The 20545-nt window shown below is 35.6% G+C and overlaps 1 protein-coding gene across 3 annotated transcripts in view; it reads left to right on the top strand.

Moving 5' to 3' along the window:
* Positions 1-20545, top strand: part of AFF4 (AF4/FMR2 family member 4) — an 85583-nt gene that overhangs the window by 53049 nt on the left and 11989 nt on the right. For all 3 annotated transcript variants that reach the window (XR_002832006.1, XM_006100167.3, XM_006100168.3), the window contains 14 exons: positions 962-998; positions 3457-3505; positions 5984-6038; positions 6791-6828; positions 6940-7102; positions 7783-8700; positions 11589-11677; positions 12273-12513; positions 15662-15756; positions 16344-16407; positions 16526-16662; positions 17487-17558; positions 19176-19269; positions 20078-20121. Coding sequence is in view for 2 of the 3 variants with exons in the window: in XM_006100167.3 (XP_006100229.1) it covers positions 962-998; positions 3457-3505; positions 5984-6038; positions 6791-6828; positions 6940-7102; positions 7783-8700; positions 11589-11677; positions 12273-12513; positions 15662-15756; positions 16344-16407; positions 16526-16662; positions 17487-17558; positions 19176-19269; positions 20078-20121 (2096 nt within the window). In the remaining variant the exon portion in view is untranslated. The remainder of the gene's footprint in view (positions 1-961; positions 999-3456; positions 3506-5983; positions 6039-6790; positions 6829-6939; positions 7103-7782; positions 8701-11588; positions 11678-12272; positions 12514-15661; positions 15757-16343; positions 16408-16525; positions 16663-17486; positions 17559-19175; positions 19270-20077; positions 20122-20545) is intronic.

Below are 20545 nucleotides of genomic sequence, written 5' to 3'. Positions count from 1 at the left end.
AGGCAGGGAGGCAGAGAGAGATAAAGAAACATCAATGATGAGAGAGAATCATTGATCAGCTGCCTCTTACACACCCCCCTATTGGGGATTGAGCCCACAACCTGTGTGCTCCAACCAGAATCGAGCTGTGATCTCCTGGTTCATAGGTTGATGTTCAACCACTTAGCCACACCGGCTGGGCAATTATGCTTATTTTAAATAGGCATTTAGGGATGTTTATGTGATTTCAGCACTATATGATGTACCCCAGACTTAACCTAGAAAAATGGATAATTTACACATGTGAGACAGCTATTCTGATCGTGAAAGTTGAGTTTGGAAACTTGTGTTTCAATGACAGTGACATTTTGGCTTCCTTTTTACTGGTGCTTCCTGAGTACTTGGTACTGTGTGAGTATAGGGCATATAAATAAGTACATGACAGTTTCTTCAAGTTGCTAATTGTAAGATTCTGGAAGCAGAGAGGGGAAGGGAATAAAATTACATGGGAATACCATGTAGGGTTTTTTAGTCTGTAAAAGTGGTATATTTTGAGATTGTATAGGTTGTATAGCTATTTTCACCCTAGTATACAGTCTTTGGTATTACCTTTTTAAAAAGAAAAATAAAATAAACACTTTCTTAAGATCAAGAATCTTAAATTTAAATCATTTGCTTTTCCAGGCCTCTAAATTAGGATATGGGTATCATGGATGCTGCTGAAAGAAATGAATGCTAAAGAAACACTATTAGGTTGCTTTCTGTATTAAGCTCTGGGAAAGTGCATTATTGACTACAAAATTGCTGAGGCTGATCAGATGGAATCATTAAATTCTTTTGTGTTTCTTTTATGTATTCTTAGGAACTCAACATACTTTTTCATTGAATTAGCTAGAATTGAATAATTTAATTTGAAGCATTTTTCACTAATGAAACTTTTTCATATAATGTTACTATATAATTTATATCCCATTTATTATAGGAGACTCAGCAATCCAACTTTGGCCCTGGAGAACAAAGTGAGTATTTCTTTTACTTTTGGTTTTCTTGAACTTTTCCTTTCTCATGGTACAGCATATATTGCTTAAATAATTTTTTGCATATCTTATCCCAATTTTATCATCTGATGATTAGTAATGGGTTCAATTGAATCTTGATATGCTTAAAAAATGAAGAATTATGGATCATTGGAGATCAAAACTTTTTATTACTAAGTACTTGAACTACAAAGTTCATGAATTCAATTTGATTGACACCTTATAAAACCAAGAGCCATTCTGTCTTTCCATTTTCTTCATGAAGATACTTGGTTCTATGATAGCAAAATTCCATAGGGTCACTGTAGCTTATAATGGCTCTTCTCCTATTTGTATTTTTATTTATTCTTTTTGTCTGGGAATAAAGTCTGCGGTCTGCTACACAATCCTCCTCCACCTACTCTCTCGGCCTCTCAGAGCAACTTGAGAGGAAGATAGCCTTAGGGCAGGGGTGGGCAACCTTTTTGTGAGTGTGTGCCAAAACCAGCAAAATCTCTGACTCAAATTTCTTCTGCGTGCCAACCCTAATTCTTTTTTTTTTTTAAACGTATTTTATTGATTTTTTACAGAGAGGAAGGGAGGGAGATAGTGAGTCAGAAACATCGATGAGAGAGAAACATCGATCAGCTGCCTCCTGCACTTCTCCTACTGGGGATGTGCCCGCAACCCAGGTACATGCCCTTGACCGGAATCGAACCTGGGACCCTCCAGTCCGCAGGCCGACGCTCTATCCACTGAGCCAAACCGGTTTCGGCCAACCCTAATTCTTTGAGAACATGTTACGCCTACTTGATATCTCTTAAAGTGTACGTATGTGAAGAACCTTGAAGAAATAATAAAATTCATTCGAGCGACAAAAACAGTATATGATGATGAAAAATACATTTATTTTTTAATGTATACATGTACACTGATAGTCCGACAGAAAACTTTATGACTCCGTTTGATATTATCAGTGGGACTTTTGCTGCTGCATCACTGATGACAGAGATTTTACATCAGGTTTATATTTCGTGAACTTCAGAGATATGCATGAACTACTACTTTCATCCGTCAGGCTACTCCTATTATGAGACTTAACAAAATTCATCACTGAGAACAAAGATTCACAAGCGTATGTGGATGAAACCAAAACACTGGTCGGATCTAGGAAGGCAGGGAGAGTTAAGGCAGAGGCATAGAAATTGCTCTTCCCCTCTCTCGTCAATCCATGTCTATGGTCTTTAAGATAACTTGTTATGTAAAATTATTTATTTATCTAAGATGCACCCACACTGAATTTATTTGAAAAATAAAAAAGTCGATATTAAGAAAAAAATTATAAACGGAAGATTATAAGAGAGGGTTTCGCGTGCCAGCAAAAGTTATTGGCGTGCCATGTTTGGCACGCGTGCCAGAGGCTGCCCACCCCTGCCTTAGGGAATTCAAGCATGGTCCCAAGATCTGATGGCTGGGGGTAAGGTTAGGGTAAGGTCACAAACTGTAGCAAATGTCTAGGCTTCATTATATAGTTCTGTAACAAAACAAAGATTCTTTTTGTCAAGAGCAATACCTTCTTAAGTAAGATAGATTTATACTATAGTAATAAGCTATTTTGGGAGCTAAAAATATGGAACTTTTGATACTTACTGTGTTATCTTTAGTGATCTTAAAGTCGAAACTAGAAGAATATCCCTTTTAATGTTAACAAAGTTTATGTATCTATTTCTTATTTCAGTGTTAAAGCTGTAGTTATAGGAAAAAGGGACCTGACATTGTGATTATATAGAAAATAGAGCAGAGAATTTACATTTTCTCTCTTAAAATCTTTTAAGAATATCTCATTCTTAGTTCTACCCTCAACCCCCATTGTCTCTCCCCAAAGCTAACTATTGGCAAATGGGATCATAAGCTGCACCTACTCTTTATTACCTGTGTTGTTCACTTAATTTATTTTAGAGCTGTTTTTGTATCAGTATAAAGCTCTAGTTCATTCTTTTTAGCATTAAAATTGTGTTTATATTGTATGAAAGTACCATAATTTGTTTAACTAGTCCCTTCTTGAGGGACATTTGTTTCCAGATTTTGCTGTTACAAACTATACTATAATAAACATCCATGTATGTGTTTATATTTATGTATTCCTCTAGATATACGTGCAAGGTAAATTTCTTTTATCATAATTGCTAAGTTAGTGGATATGTGCATTTAACAGTATTGATTAGATATTACCAGATTACCCTCCAAAAAGATTGCGTGAGTTTATAGTTCTACCAACAGCATATGAACATGCCTATTTCCACTAGTATCTCATATTATTGGACTTTAAAGTGTTACAAATTTGATGAATGAAGAATTATATCTTGTTATTTTGATTTATATTTCCTTGAAGGTATTTTGATATTTTATAATCTAAATAGCCCTAGTTCAGTTGCTGATTTCTGCCTTCTTTTTATTCTAGAAAGATATAATCCTTCTTCTAAAACCTCAAATGGGCATCAGTCTAAATCGTAAGTTTATTGCTTAATAAGTTTAATGTTTGTCTTTTTTGCTAAACGTCTGCATGTAGTATCTGGATATTTAGAACAATACTTAGAAATATGTACTTAATCTTTTAAGGCAGGGTTTGGCAAACTTTTATGTAAAGGGCCAGAGAGTGAAATATTTAGGCATTTAGGTTTTAAGGTCCAGATGGTCTCCGTGTCAACTATTCAGCTCTGCTATCATAGCATGAAAGCTGCCACAGATCATGGGTGTTGATGAACGTAGTCCATGGCTGCATTCTATAAACCTTTCTTTATAAATAGGTGGTGGTCTGGATTTGGTTTGTGGGCCATAGTTTGCTCACCTCTGCTCTAATCACCTCTGAGATTACAGGTTTTATTTCCATCTCTTAGGCATGTGTGTAATGTGCTGAGTGTGTGCTGATAATTTGTTTTTAATAAAGAAGACATTAAAAAAGACAGGATTCTTCTTAGTAGGCCCTCCATTTAACCTCTAAATGTAGAATATTAAAACAACGTAGTTTGAACTGTTATTAAGTTTCCCTACTTTCATTTTGTAGGCAGAACCTGGAGAAAACATCAAAATTTAATAGGATAGTGTATTAGATGATAATAAATTCCAGAATGAACTCCTCCAATGGACGCAGATAGTAGGGGGGTGAGGGCATGTGCTGGGGGATGGGAGTGGCTGGGTAGAGGTCAATGGGGAAAAAAGGTGACTTATGTAATACTTTAAACAATAAAGAATTTAAATTGAAAAAAATGAATTCCTGAGACAACAAGTCATTTGTGTGAATAAAAAAAAGTTCTAAAGAAACTGTGGCCAGAAATAGTGTCAGCTCTATGCCATAACCACAATTTATATTAATAATCTCAGCCTCTTCAGATGACCATGATGAGACCTGAGTAAGAATGAAAATATATGAATGCAACAAGTCCCACTTCACTGCTGAAGAATTCAAGTTATATTCCTATTTATCATACCTTTTTATATGCAAAGAACTAATGGGGGCTTACCATATATGTGCATGTCACTTTGGGTTACTGAGGGAAAAGCAAGCGGGACCTTGATTAGTCTGGTAAAAACTTTGACATGTTCACATGTGAATAGGTTCATTGAGCTGCATTATTAAATTATAAAGGCTGAGGGGAATTCAAAGTAAGTTATTTGCTTAGAGGAAATCAGTCATAGAAATGCACTAAGCCCTTGTCCAAAAGAAAACTTTTTCTGTCCCATTTAATTGGGCCAGTCTTAAAACACTTACTTCTATTATCATCTGCTAACTTTGTTTCTATTTTTTTATGTGATAATCAGAATTTGGGGTCAGATTTAGAAACTCAGGTTAAGCTTTGAGGGGAAAGTGTAAGTAGTTATTAGAGTAAAAAATTTTTCTCCCACTGATTGGAGACTGTCATAAAATTTTAAGAAAAGTAATGGAACTACTAGTAATGAAAAATTAAAACTTTTTTCCAGTTGTAATTCTCCCTAATCTTTGTATTAATTTTTCCTCTTCTGTAAAAAGACAAGGAGTTTTCTCACATTTTAATTTTTTTTTAATATATTGATTTCAGAGAGGAAGAGAGAGGGAGAGAGATAGAAACATCAATGATGAGAATCATAGATCAGCTAACTATTGCACACCTCACACGAGGGATCAAGCCTGCAACCCGGTCATGTGCCCTGACTGGGAATCAAACCGTGACCTGGTTCATAGGTCAACACTCAACCACTGAATTATGCCAACTGGGCTCAGATTTTAATTTTGATGTTATGGCCTTAAGAAAAAATATGTCTTTTTGTTTTCTAAATTTATTTGAATTTTAATCAAGGAAGATTTGGAACCTAGAGTTTATTTTTAACATCTACATGGTCATTTTTATGGTATAGCCAAGTTTCTTACCCATAATCGTTACTTCTTATACAGGACACTCATCTTTCATAGTGAAGCATTTATGAACTAGAACTTTGACTTTTGTGTTCTGGTTTACACAATTACCCAATTGTACAAATCTCTTTATGGAACATTATGGACAATGAAAGAGAATTGCTGGTGCTTCTATTTTATCTTCCTTCTTTTTAGTAGCTATATCTCTCTAGTGGACTGTTGGGTATGAGTATGATAATTTGTTTTAATAAATAATGTGTGTGTGTGTGTATGCAATTAGAGAAAAATTAGAGTTAACAAAAGTGAGTATAAGAGTTTCTAGAAGGTGGCTTTTGTTTAATTAGAAAAGAAAAATGAATATATTACTTATGGAAAAGTTGGAGTTTCTGAAATTTTAAATTACTTATTTCTCAATTATTACTCTGAATATGAACCAAACCAGACAGAATAAGACTTACTGATTCTTTTCTTTGTTTTTCAATTGACTATTTGGCTACCACAGTGATTATTTGTAGAATTCTTAGTAGATATTTAATACTCTGGTATGCCATGATAAACTGTTCCAAAAATAATAACCCTCTCTGCCTTTTCCCTCTAGTATGTTAAAAGATGACTTAAAGCTAAGCAGCAGTGAAGACAGTGATGGGGAACAGGTGTGTCTACTACTACGTGATTTTGCCAGTCTCATACAGTATTTGTTTTCATTGTTTTTTTAATAAGAATTCTAATTTAAGAATACATTCTGCTTTCTAACATTGGAATGTTGTACTTTTCTGCTCTGTCTTTACACCTCCATTAAAAAAATTTTGTTGTTGTTTAATTCTCACCCAAGGATATATTTTTAATGATTTTAGAGAGAGAAACATCCATCCATTGCCTTCCCATATGCTCCCCAACCTGGGATCAAACCTGAAACCTAGGCATGTGCTCTGACCGGGAATCAAATCTGAAACCTTTTGGTGTGTGAGACCACGTTCCAACAAACGGAACTACCCGGCCAGGGCAAAAACTTGGCTTTTTCTTAATACTTATCAGGGATCAGAACATACTCATGAAGCATGAGATTGTTGACAAGAACTGTTAACAAAGCTTTTCCTCTTATCCTGGTACAGTGGGGCCTTGACTTACGAGTTTAATTCGTTTGAGACTGTCAACTCAATGCAAAAAATCGACTGAGAGACAGCTGGTATCTCAAAAAACTTGTTAGTCGGGACACTCATAAGTCAAGGCCCCACTGTAATTAGTTGTTCTTTAACTTAAAACAGTATGTTGTGTTAAGTAAACATTGATGCATACATTAGAGCAACCAGTTTTTTTTTTTATGAAACTTTCAGATATTGTTCATATTAAGTAGATGGAGTGCCATTTTTTCGTTCATGGATTTCTTCTCATGTTTTAATTTTAGGATTGTGACAAGACAATGCCAAGGAGTACACCAGGAAGGTAGGCATTCTTTTATTTCTTAAAATTGGTTGTCAGATTTGAATGTTTTCCTGTTGTCATTGTAAAAAAGAAAAGAAATGTTTGGTCATTTATATGTTTTATCTCTTTTAGTAACTCTGAACCTTCACACCATAATAGTGAAGGAGCAGATAACTCCAGGGATGATTCTAGCAGCCACAGTGGATCTGAAAGCAGCTCTGGATCTGACTCAGAGAGTGAAAGTAGTTCCAGTGACAGTGAGGCAAATGAGCCATCTCAGAGTGCATCTCCTGAGGTGAGAGGGAGGCAGGGGTATTTTCCATAGGCCCTCTCAAGGCCCCTGGTGATGCCTGTTGAAACCTGACTCCAATATAAAAGGTGAAGGAAAGTAGGTTACCTATTCTGACAAAAAGAAATTGAACTATCTTGTAGGAAAACTAGGTACTTCAGTTTTCTTTTTATTTGAACAAACATTTGGTCTAGTTAGGAATTACTTGAGGTCATATTTCAGGTCATGAAAATATTGGATTTTTTTTGGTTTGGTCTTTATTTTTGTGTCTTAACATGTTAATTTATGTTATTGTAGTCATTATAGATAAAAAGAGTCTTATAGTATAATTTTATTGTAGGTTGATATAATGTGATTAAAAATCTGTGTTGGTACCTACATCATTTGTTTACTTTCTGGTTACTATATGATCTTTTAAAATTTTGCCTTTAAAGATGGATTCCTGATAGGAATACTTAATATTTAAAGGCTATATATATATATATATAATTCAGCTTATATCTTCTCATTCAGGTATTTAGATGTGATAGGCAATATTCTGCCCTATACCTTGGTTCACACAGAACTATGAAAAAACAAATAACCTTTGAGGCATTAGGCATTGTGTTTTTCCTCTTCCTGAGATTGTAAAGGAGGGAGAAAGCTTCAGTGTAGAAAAAAAGCTTACTTATTTCTCTGTTTTTCAGCCTGAACCACCACCAACAAACAAATGGCAACTTGATAACTGGTTGAATAAAGTGAATCCACATAAAGTGTCACCAGCTTCTTCTGTGGACAGTAACATCCCATCATCTCAAGGCTATAAAAAGGAAGGCCGAGAACAGGGCACTGGGAATAGCTACACTGACCCAGGTGGGTCTAAAGAAACAAATTCTGCTACTCCTGGACGAGACTCTAAAACTGCTCAAAAGGGATCAGAAAGTGGGCGTGGGAGGCAGAAGTCTCCTGCACAGAGTGACAGTACAACACAGAGGAGAACTGTAGGCAAAAAACAACCCAAAAAGACCGAGAAGACAGCTGCTGAAGAGCCCCGAGGAGGCTTGAAGATAGAAAGTGAAACTCCCGTAGACATGGCTACCAGCATACCCTCCAGCAGACACAAAGCAGCCACTAAAGGCTCAAGGAAACCCAACATAAAAAAGGAGTCCAAATCTTCCCCTCGCCCTTCAGCAGAGAAAAAGAAATACAAGTCAACAAGTAAATCTTCCCAGAAGTCAAGGGAAATCATAGAAACAGATACCTCATCCTCAGATTCAGATGAAAGCGAGAGCCTTCCTCCTTCCTCACAAACTCCTAAGTACCCTGAGAGTAATAGGACTCCCGTTAAACCCTCCTCAGTGGAGGAAGAAGATAGCTTTTTTCGGCAACGAATGTTCTCTCCTATGGAAGAGAAGGAACTTCTTTCACCCCTCAGTGAGCCTGATGATAGGTATCCACTTATTGTGAAGATTGACCTGAATCTCTTGACTAGAATACCAGGAAAGCCTTACAAAGAAACAGAGCCACCGAAGGGGGAAAAGAAAAATGTGCCAGAGAAGCACACAAGAGAGGCTCAGAAACAAGCGTCAGAAAAAGTTTCCAATAAAGGCAAGAGGAAACATAAGGTTTGTAAAGAGTTTTGTTGTTTTGTTTTTCAACATCAGAATCTGAAATGCAGTGGGAATCTCAGCCAAAAATAACTAGTTGAGTCATAGCTATGAGAGAAATAGAGGTTAACCCAAGGCCCAGTTGAGGCTTCAGATAGAACAGTCTTCTAAAGACCACTGTGCCTCTGCCTGTCTCCTTTTGTAAAGCAGCATAGTTTCTAATTAGGTCAGAAATGAGCCAGTGCTGCTGTCCAGAGAGTGTGCTGGACAGTGTAGAGGTGAGAGAGAAGCAGAGATTGTAAACTGGCCTTCACAGGGTCCTTCACATTTTGAGTTGAAATGTCTTTAGTTGGGATATGTACTCTCCAGGTTGTCACACTTCTCTTTTATACGCAAACCAAGTTGCATCTTTTAAATTACTAATTCCAGCTAAAAAATTGTCTCACCGATTTTGACACATCCTTAAGAATTTCACCAATCCATTGTACATAACTCTGCCCAGCTCTTTTCAAACACCCATATCTGCAAGTTCAGAACTAAAACTTCTGCTGGCACATAGCTCTCTAAATACTTCCAAGATAATTTGGATTTAGAAATGAAGCTTGGTGTATATATTTAAGGTCAGCTTTTTTTAGACCCAGGAAATGTAAAAACTCACAATGTCTAAGATTGGAGGATAATAGATATATAATGGGAGGATAATAGACATATAGAGAGTTGAACAACTTACATATTTAATGGAGGTTCTTTGAGAAAAACAGCCTAATCTTTTCAGTTCTTTTTTTTTTTTAAATATATTTTATTGATTTTTTACAGAGAGGAAGGGAGAGAGAGAGATAGTCAGAAACATCGATGGGAGAGAAACATCGATCAGCTGCCTCCTGCACACCTCCCACTGGGGATGTGCCCGCAACCCAGGTACATGCCCTTGACCGGAATCGAACCCGGGACCCTTCAGTCCACAGGCTGACGCTCTATCCACTGAGCCAAACCGGTTTCGGCATCTTTTCAGTTCTTGTGAGGAATTTTTCAATTCTAGTTAGGAATTTTAGAGGAAAGTAAATTTTAATAATCTGTTTTGAAGAATAGTGTAATTTCCTGAACATAGATGTGAATATGATTATAAAAGACTGAAAGCGTGAGCAGGTGAACAGATAGGTACCAGATGGTCTCAGAACAATACTCCATTCACACTTGACTTTGAGAATTTCATGTAGGAGGATAGGAAGAATACAGCGTTTTCTTTCTTTTTTCCCCCCGAATCCAACATTCAATTTTTAATTTTTTAAAAAAATTTTATATATTTTTTAATTTAATTTTATTGTTTAAAGTATTACAAATAGTAGTACGTATGTCTCCTTTTTTCCCCCCATTGACCTTCCCCCGGCCTCCCCTACCCCCTGCATTTTCTTAAAATGAAGTGAGTTAGAGGTTTTTTTCTCTCTTTTTCTAAAAACCACAGTACTATGTGCATGATGAGATATATTTGGACAAATTAGAATAATACTTGTGTCTCCTTTTTTTGTATCTTCATAAGGTGAAGATATTTTAAAATTTGAATTTCTAGAAAACTTGAATTTCAGTACTACGGTATAGCTAATGATTTCCCTTATTGTAGTGTAGGGAAGCTTTATTCAACTAGTAAGCTGTTTAGGGCTACTGGCCTCTATAGTCCATAGCCTTGAATTGTTAGATATGATTATGGGTTTAATTCATAGAATTACATGAAATAAGAGCTTGTGTATGATAGGCTGTACTTTTTAGAAAGCTAATATATTGAATAAAAATATGGTCCTTTTATGCTTAACACATAATACATGTTCTTTATAAGATTTTCAAATGTTTAAAATATAGTAGAGAAAATGAAGGTCCTTTTTATTCTTTTTTTAAATATGTTTTTATTGATTTTAGAGAAAGAGAAAGGAGGAGGGAGAGAGAGAAAGAGAGAGAGAAACATCCATCAGTTGCTTCCTATATGCATCCTGATGGGACTGAACCCAAAACCTAGGTATGTGCCCAGATAAGGAATTGGACGAACTGGAAACCTTTTGGTGTATGGGAGGGCACTCAGTCAACTGAGCCACATCAGCCTTTTTTACTCTTTTGCTTAAAGCTGTAAGTCAGCCCTGGCCACTGTGGCTCAGGGTGTTGTCCTGTGTACCAAAGGGTTGCTGGTTCGATTCCAGGTCAGGGCACATGCCCCGGTTGTGGGCTCGATCCCCAGTAGGGCTGTGGAGAAGGCAGCCAATCAATTATTATTATTATTATTCTCTCTCATCAATGTTTCTATCTCTCCCTTTCTCCCCCTTCCTCTCTCAAATCAATACAAATATATTTAAAAATAAATAAAAATAAAATAAAAATGTTATGCTAAGGGAGCCAGATACAAAATGGCACCGGTATATGATTTCATTTATATGAACTGTCTAGAATATGCAAATTCATAAAGACAAAATGTATAGATTAATGATTGCTAGTGTCTGGAGGTGGAGACAATAGGGAGTGACTGCTAATGGGTATAGGGTGACTTTTTAAGATGATGAAAATGATCTAAAATTGGTTGTTGCCCTGTTGTACAACTCTGAATATAATAAAAGCCATTGAATTGTGTGCTTTCAAAGATTGAATTTTATGGTATGTGAATTACATCTTAATTTTAATTTCACACACCCTCCCCCCACCCCAAAAGACTACAGGAAATTTGTTTTAATATTTGGGCTCTGTTTATCTAAAATAGGAGACTTCTACTCAGCCTTAAAACCTTCTTCACTAAACATTGTTTAAATGAATTCTTTTGTTTCACATTTGTCCTCTTACTGAAGTTTTTCAGGGATAAACTGTTTGGGGGTGACTGGTTCTGGAATTTATAAAGTTCAAACCTAGCAGCTCTTTCTGTTTTCATCCAGAATGAAGATGATAACCGAGCCAATGACAGCAAGAAACCCAAAACAGAGGAAAAGAACTTAGCAGGCCACAAGCCACCCAGCAACAGAGAGTATGTACTAAAACATGTTACATGTGTGTTACTATATGTTTGTAATTTGCTGTTGGGCTTCCTAACATTATCTTAGAATGTTCCTTTTAGCAAGTATATATCATATACATGTATACACATAACATACACCAAATAGTGGGGGCTTTTGCTTTTATCTAACAGGGATGGAAAGCATTTAAGGTTTAGTCACTTTTTTCTCTGCTCTTTTTTTAGTGGAGTTAGGGGTGAGTATGGTAAGAAAGTAAAGCTTTACAACTTTCTGGCTAGATAAGTTTATCTGTAACTTGCAAGAGACTAATTGCTAATTTATGAGCATTAATATCTTCATTCACCATCATCTTTTTGTTGTTATTCAACTAATATTTATGAATACTTGTTGTGTGGCAGGCCAAGGGTTAGGCATTGGTGTATAAACATGGCAGGGGAAAGCCTGACAAGATGCACGCAATCATGAAATTTACAGATTTGTTTTGCAAAAATCATATGTCCTAGTTATAGGTAACAGCAAATTTGTCTTGAAAGCAAAGAGAAATGAAAAAACTCCATTGCCCCTATGACTGTGTGGAGAAATGAGGGCATTTGTTTGGTTTGGCAGGTCATCTAAACAGAGTGTGGCAAAAGAAAAAGATCTGTTGCCTTCTCCTGCTGGGCCTGTTCCTTCAAAAGATCCAAAAACGGAGCATGGCTCTCGGAAGAGGACCATTAGTCAGTCTTCTTCCTTAAAGTCAAGTAATAACAGCAACAAGGAGAATAGTGGCAGCAGCAAAAACAGTTCCTCCACGTCAAAACAGAAGAAAACTGAAGGGAAGACTTCCAGTAGCTCTAAGGAGGCCAAGGTAAGAAACTGGGGGCCTTAGTCTTGAAAATCAATTTCATTGCCATGTGACTTCTCCAAGGTGACGCTGTACTTTGAAAATTTTGTAAACATCTCACTAAATTTCTAAATCTGTGCATTTTTAATCTTAAAATATCATGTTCTTGATAATAAACTAATGCAGTGATCTAAGACCATGAAAGCAGCAAGTCAGCTAGCTACATGCCTAGTAATTAAGATAGAAAACCATAATTGGAAGAGTTGGTTGTGGGAAAACAGTTGATTATGATCAAATTATAAATAGTTCCAATTGCTTCTCTATCGTTTGAAATTAGCTTCAGATTTTTAAAAATTGGATTTCATAAGCAAGTCATATTACATAAAATGACAAAGCAACCATTTGGCTTTGATTTGTGAAGAAGAAAAACATTCTTTGAGCTAACACTGGAATTATTTCTAAAGCCTGATCATATGTAGGGGACTATTCTTAATGTATGTGGGTGGAAATTAGTGCAGTTTTGAAAAAGTTGCTTTGCTCTATCACCCTCAACGCAAATAAATAAAAATCTTTATTTGCATTGCTTTCTAAATTGTTCTGATCCAGGAGCAAACTCTATGACAAAATTAAGAAAATACCTATATTTTTAAGAATATAATTCACTGGATTATTTGTAACTTAAGTAGCAAAGGTTTGAGAGTTGAAAAATTAGATGAAAGCAGTTAGTCCTATTCACTAAATGTGGTAATTACGTCTTTTAAATTGAGGTAATTTTAATTGTGAACAAAGTGTCTCAAATGGAAATTTACAGAAGGCCTTTTCTCTAGCTGGACACCTTTCTGTAGTAGTTTAGAGTTGGTCCTAGTATCCTCTGGAACCTGAGTGTCCTGTTGGCTTCCTTCACTGCTCCAGTTCTCTACTAACCTGCTTTTTGGCTCTTTCTCTATTTTCTTCTCCTTTAATTGTAGGATTTTGAGGCCTATATGATTATTTTGTGAAACCTATTATCTTTTTTTTTTAAGCACTTACTCAATAGCTCGCCTGCTCATTTGGCTTCTGTTAATCTCATAGGTAAAACTCACTGCCTGTATCTCTTCCTTATTGGTTCATTAGCTTCTTGAAAGCAGGGATTTGTATCTTACTTGTTTTGTGTTTTATCCAGTGTTGAACTTACTGGGTAATCAAGAAGTATTTGTTGGATCAAATGGGGATATTTGGTACTCTGTTGTTATCGACAAACTATAAAATAGAGGCCCTGATCACTTTAATTTTAAGATCTTATGGCAGTTGTTAAAATTACTGTTAGTCTTGGCATTTTCCAGTTTAAACAATTATATATGGATTTATGAAAGAAAAATCTTTAATTTAGTTAGAAAACATGCTATTTCTTATATCAACTAAAGAAAAATTAATATGACAGACCAAAATTTCATATAATTTTTATTTTGTTTTTTTCTAGATATTTGCTCATATCAAATTTTTTAAAATGACATATAGCTATTCAATAGTGTCTCCTTATGTTTTTAATATCGGTAACATCTCTACTTATGTTCCTCTCATGCTCTTAATATTAGCTGTGTGCCATCTCTCTTTTTCCCTTGATCAGTCTCATCAGAAGCTTATCAGTTTTACTTGTCTTTTCAAAAAATAGCCTTTGTTTTTGTTGATGCTCTGTAATTTATTTTGTTTTCTATTTCATTAATTTATACTCTTATCTTTTTTAAAAATGTTTTTGAATTGATTTTAGAGAGAGAGGAAGGGAGAGGAAAAGAGAGATAGAGACTGATGAGAGAGAAACAGTAATTGATTGCCTCTCGCAGGCCCCCGCATTGGGGATGGAGACTGCAATCCAGGCATGTGCCCTGACCAGAAATCAAACTGGGGACTTCTTGGTTCATGGGTCGATGCTCAACCACTGAGTCACACCAACCACGCCATACGCTTATCTATATAATTTCCTTTTTTATTCTTTTTGTTTGTTTTATTATTCTTTTTACTAACTTTTAGAGATGAATATTTCATTAATTTTTAAATTAATTTTAAGCCTCCCCTCCCTCCCCCCAATATGAGCAGTTAGACTATATATTTACCTTTAAATACTGCTTTAGCTGCATTGCACAAGTTTTGGTATATAATGTTTTTATAACATAATTTAAAATGTTTTCTAATTTCCATTGTGATTTCATCTTAGATCAAAGAGTTACTTAAAAGTACATTACTCATTTTCCAAACATACAGAGATTTTCTAGTTATCTTTTGGTTAGTCCTTCTACCTTAATTGCATTGGAACTGGAGAGTGATCTGCAGGGTAGCAATCTTAAAATTTGTTAAGATTTGCTTTATATTTCTAAAGTACATGGAAGATTTTTCTAATATTAAATATTTGCTTAACCCTTTGAGTGCCAACCAATATCCTAGGAACTATGCTAAAACTGCCAAGGCATTTTTGCTGATTTTACAGCAGTTTAGGAAAAAAAATTAGGAATCGCAAGTAAATGAAGTTACATATTCAAAAACTTAAGGAAACCTTTACTACATTGACATATTTAGCAATATCATCATCACTAATAAAAGCAGACTTAGAACTGGACGCCATTTCGAAGCTTTGAGAGCACTCCCGGCACTTTTGGTGAAAGACAGGAGAAACGTGATTACGCTCCCCAGCACTCTAGGGGTTAAAAAGAAGCATCTACATATATTGGGGATAGGGATCTATATAATTTTATTAGATTAATCATGTTTTCAACCCTTTTCTATGCTGATTGATATTTTACCAGTTCTATTATTGTTTACTGAGAGAATTGTGTTTTACTTCTGTTATTTCTACAAATATATAGGATTTGTCTATTTCTTATAGTTTTACCATTTTTTAAAAATTTACATATATTTTATACATAATATTATATCAGTTTTAGATGATTTGATATATGTATATTTTTTTAAATGATCACTACAGTAAGTCTAGTTAGCATCCGTCACCACACAGTGATTTTATATATCACACACATATAATTTTTACATAAGAAAGTGTTGAAATATCTGGAAATTTTTTTTTTTTAATTTTCAGAACCTTCAGTTTTCCTTCAATAAATCTGAAGTTAGGCACTATAAATCTAAAAGCTGTCCAATCTCCTCACAATTTAAAACATAAGTTATATATTTTTTTGGTCAGGAAAAGGCTTCAAATAGCTCCTCTAACTGTCCGACATCTACACCAAATCCTGAAGTCTCAAAGCCTCGGAGAACAAAGCTTACCTTTGATGACAGGTGAGATAAATTAAGATTTTTTATGCATTCAAGAAATCATGCCAGTCAGCATATAAGAAATTCATTTTCATTTCTGTCATTGACTAGAAGAATTCATACTGTGATCTACAGAATAATTGGCTTTTAATTTGAAAGGCACCCACTAGCCCCAAGTATTGTTCCTCTGAGTTAACTCTATGACTCTTGTTGGGGATGTGAATGATGTGTCTTCTGGTAGAACCTTATTGCTGCTGATATGACTGTTTAAAATAAGGGCTTTCTTAAATATGTAAGAATAATGTTGGGTTTTCCCCTCCATTTTGATAAGAGATTATTTCTCCTATTTAATCTTTTATTTACTCTAAAGTTCTCAAACAACTTGGGTAAGTTAGTATTTAATATTAGGGAGCTTGATTTCTGTTTTGCCATGAGTTGGCCAATACTATTTATGCTCAATGTAAACATCAGGAAAATAGTGAATCAAATGTTTTAGTAATTGCTCATTTTCTTGTGGACATGAAAACTGAGGGATGCTAGAGATTTAAATGAACTATTGTCATCTTATGAAAAATTTACCACATTATTTACAATAAAAATTTACATTGCAGAAGTTATTCAGCAGACCATTATTTACAAGAAGCAAAAAAGCTAAAGCACAATGCAGATGCATTGGTATGTAAACATTCTCTTCACATTTATATATTTAATTAGATTTAACTAAATCTTCACTTGTTGTTTGTTTCCATACCACATCAGTGCAGCTCTCATTATTTTTTTCTTCTTTCTTCAGTCTGACAGGTTTGAGAAAGCTGTATACTATCTTGATGCTGTGGTATCTTTCATTGAATGTGGGAATGCATTAGAGAAAAATGCTCAGGAATCCAAATCCCCATTTCCTATGTATTCAGAGACAGTGGAGCTCATCAAGTAAGTGGGGAAACTTGCCATATCATTGGCAATATTATTTCTCTGGTCTATCTAGGAAGGGGTTGATATAACTATATAGTCATGCACTGCATACCAATATTTTGGTCAATGATAGACCACATGTATGATGGTCCCATAAGATTATAGTGGGACTGAAAAATTTCTATCGCCTAGCATTGTGGATCTGTGATAATGTCACAGCACAATGCCTTATTTGTTTATAGTGATGCTGATGTAAGCAAACCTGCACTTGCCCATCTCGTATAAAAGTATACCATATACATATTACTTAATGATGGCAATGTTACTGGTTTATGTGTTTACTCCTTATCGTTATTTTAAAGTATACTCTTTCTATTTACATTAAAAAAAATTTACCGTAAAACAAAGTATGACGTGTTATATGTCTTATGTTTACCCCATCTTTTGATTGCATTGTTTTCTCTTGCACTTGATTTAATTTTGTGTTATTTTGTACAGTAACATGCTGTACAGACTTGTAGCCTAGGAACAATAGGCTTCACCATGCAGCCTAGGTCTGTGGTAGGCTATACTATCTAGGTTTGTGTAAGTGAGCACTGTGGTGTTCCCACACGATGAAATGCCTAACGACATGAACATATCCCTGTCGTTAAGCAGCATGACTATATATAATAGAGCTAAGGAGGATGTTTAATCCTTTATTGTCTTTGGATAAGGAGAATTAGATACTTCAATGAGTACTTTTGCCTTTATGTAGGTTAGAGTCTAATGTTTTAAGTACTAAGGTAGTCAGAAGATTAAGTTAAAATACTATGTCACTTGTTTGTTATTTTAACTCACAGATACACTATGAAGCTAAAGAATTACTTAGCACCAGATGCTACAGCTGCAGATAAAAGACTCACAGTACTTTGGTAAGTGTTGTGTATTCTAACCTCTGCTGAATGTCAGGCAGTTCTCTAGTAAATTGTGCTGTGTGTGTGCTTCTGAAAATTATCCTTGAATCAACATTCTGTAACCCAGTCATAAATCTATTCTTGATGGGTAAGGTAGAAAATAACTCAAAATTCCTATTGAAAGGTTTTAATAGTTGTCAGTCTCTGATCCATTGCCCTCTTGACAAAAGTCTTGGGAGAGTGGGATTAATACGAACTCTAATTGTCTTAAATGGTTACTTTTCCAGGCTCTTTATTTATTTATTTATTTATTTTGTATCCTCTCTCTCCATTCACATATACCTTTCCTTGGGAAGCAAATGTTTAATTTTCTCAGAATAAAGAAAGTGGTTTGGCCCTGGCCAGTTTGGCTCAGTGGATAGAGCGTTGGCCTGCGGACTGAGGGGTCCCAGGTTCGATTCCGGTCAAGGGCATGTACCTTGGTTGCGGGCACATCCCCTAAGGGGGGTGTGCAGGAGGTAGCTGATCGATGTTTCTCTCTCATCGATGTTTCTAACTCTCTATTCCTCTCCCTTTCTCTCTGTAAAAAATCAATATATATATATATATATATATATATATAAAAAAGGAAGTGGTTTGTTTGCTTGTATTTCAGGGAGATGTAGCAGTTCATTTGTTATAGTTATTTATCTGGCACTATGTTTAACAGCTGGGAATATAGCTGTGTATAGAACTGACATGGTCCTATTTATCATAGTGTCTGTCTACTGTGAGGAGACAGACATTAATCAAATAATCACAACTATATGAATTAAGTAGTTTGAAAGAAAAGTATATGTAATGGTAAGAGTAGAGTATAGGGAGACCTAGTCTTTAGGTAGAGGGAACATATGCAAGGGCTGAATAGTGGAAAGAAACTGGAAACTATAGAAGAAGCAAAAGAAGACCAGTGAGCCTTAGCTGGTTTCTCTCAATGGATAGAATGTAGGCCTGCAACTGAAGGATCCTGGGTTTGATCCCGGTCAAGGGCATATACCTTGGTTGCAGGCTTGATTCCCTGGCCCTTGTTCGGGGCACATGTGGGAGGCAACTAATTGATATGTCTCTCTCAGATTGATGTTTCTCTCTTTCTGTCTCTCCCCCTCCCTTCTACTCTCTAAAAATCAATGGAAAAATATCCTTGGGTGAGGATTAACAACAACAAAAAAAGAAGACCAGTGAGAAGTGAAAGTGACCGAAGCTATGTTAAGGCTTATATGTATTTCCTCAGAGTTGTAATATTTATAGTTGAGTTTCCTAGTTTTTGTTGTTTAATTTTAAATTACTTATAATTTGATCTATTGAGTTTGCCCCTCAATTTTTAAGTGCATATGTTACAATGACATGTTGGGTCCTGTGGGTGAGGTTTTAATTTTTGAATGTCAGCAAATAGGAAGCTAGTCCTAGGTATCTTTCCCTTCCTTCTCCTCTCTAGGGCATGTGTCAAAACTATCTTTTGGTTTTGCCTAAGAGTTAGTGCTGTTGACTTTATGCCTTGGTCTGCTCACATGAGCCAATTCTATACTCTTGCACATGATTCAAAGCTTGTACAGAGTGTGTTGTCCTGTAAATAAACTGCCCTTTTCCATTGATTAGCCTGAGATGCCAGTCTCTGCTGTACCTGAGGCTATTCAAACTGAAGAAGGAAAATGCTCTGAAGTACTCAAAGACATTGACAGAGCACCTGAAGGTAAGTGTGCCAAAGAGGAGGGTCCATTTGCCAGGAGACAAAATGTATAGTCTTCTATCCCTACTCCAGAAGTGCCCTCATGTTTTACCTGCCATGCCAAGGGAGGAGCTACTTTTTGGGAACTTTCAAATAAGTTTGAGGTTTCTTGTAAGTTTTTAAATGCACATATATCTGATTGTAGAACCTATGTCGCATCATTCAGTAGCTCTTAACATTTCACTAGATGTAGGCTATTTTTATCATGAAACCTAATTTATACTTGTAAAATGGTCTCTTGTTTTTACTACCATCTTTCCTTAGACGACTTATAGTTTTCTAAAATGTCTTTGTTATTTCCTTTAATAGCAACACATAAATCTTCCTCAAATTCTGCCCTAATTATGATTTGGAACCCTTCAGTAGCTTACCATTGCCTACAGGATCAAGCCCAAGTTTTTTACCCGGACGTATAAGGTCCTCAAGATCTTTCACTCTCTTGTTCCTTATCTAAACCTGTGCTCCAGGTTAACTTTATGGGTCTCATACATTATCTTTTCTGCAGCCTTTGCATGTGTAATGACTCCCTTCTCCCTTCTTCTTTGTCAGTCTCTTACTCGTTCGTTGTGTCTCACTTAAGCCCTGCAGAACACTCCAGCTCTTACCTATAACTTCTTTCTATTGACATTTACACACACACACACATTTTGGTTTTTAATTTCCAAGGCTTCTTAAGATCAGTTCTGGCCCAGTGCTTGAATATATTTAGTACTTTATAAGTAGTGTTGTTGTTTTTTAAATTTTTGTTAAGTACATTTTATTTTCTCCACAGAATTCTTATAATAATTCTCAAGCACCATCACCTGGCTTGGGAAGGTACGTCTATTTTATTCAATAAAATATTATTTGTGACAAGTTTATTTTTATATAAAAGTGGAATAGTTAGGGTCTAATTTCCAAAAATGGTAAGATGACAACCTTTTATTTATTTATTTTTAAATATATTTTATTGATTTTTTTACAGAGAGGAAGGGAGAGGGATAGCGAGTTAGAAACATCGATTCAGCTGCCTCTTGCACGCCCCCTACTGGGGATGTGCCCGCAACCAAGGTACATGCCCTTGACCGGAATCGAACCTGGGACCCTTGAGTCCGCAGGCCGACGCTCTATCCGCTGAGCCAAACCAGCTAGGGCAGATGACAGCCTTTTAAAAAAATGAAAACTATCTCTAAGTATTTTTAAATATTTTATCTTTTTTATAAATTGAAACAGGATAATAAACATAATCTTACAAAGATTA

The sequence above is a fragment of the Myotis lucifugus genome, unplaced genomic scaffold (genome assembly GCF_000147115.1).
Source record: "Myotis lucifugus unplaced genomic scaffold, Myoluc2.0 scaffold_300, whole genome shotgun sequence".
NCBI classification, from domain to species: domain Eukaryota; kingdom Metazoa; phylum Chordata; class Mammalia; order Chiroptera; family Vespertilionidae; genus Myotis; species Myotis lucifugus.
This window is presented reverse-complemented; position numbering and strand designations above follow the sequence as displayed.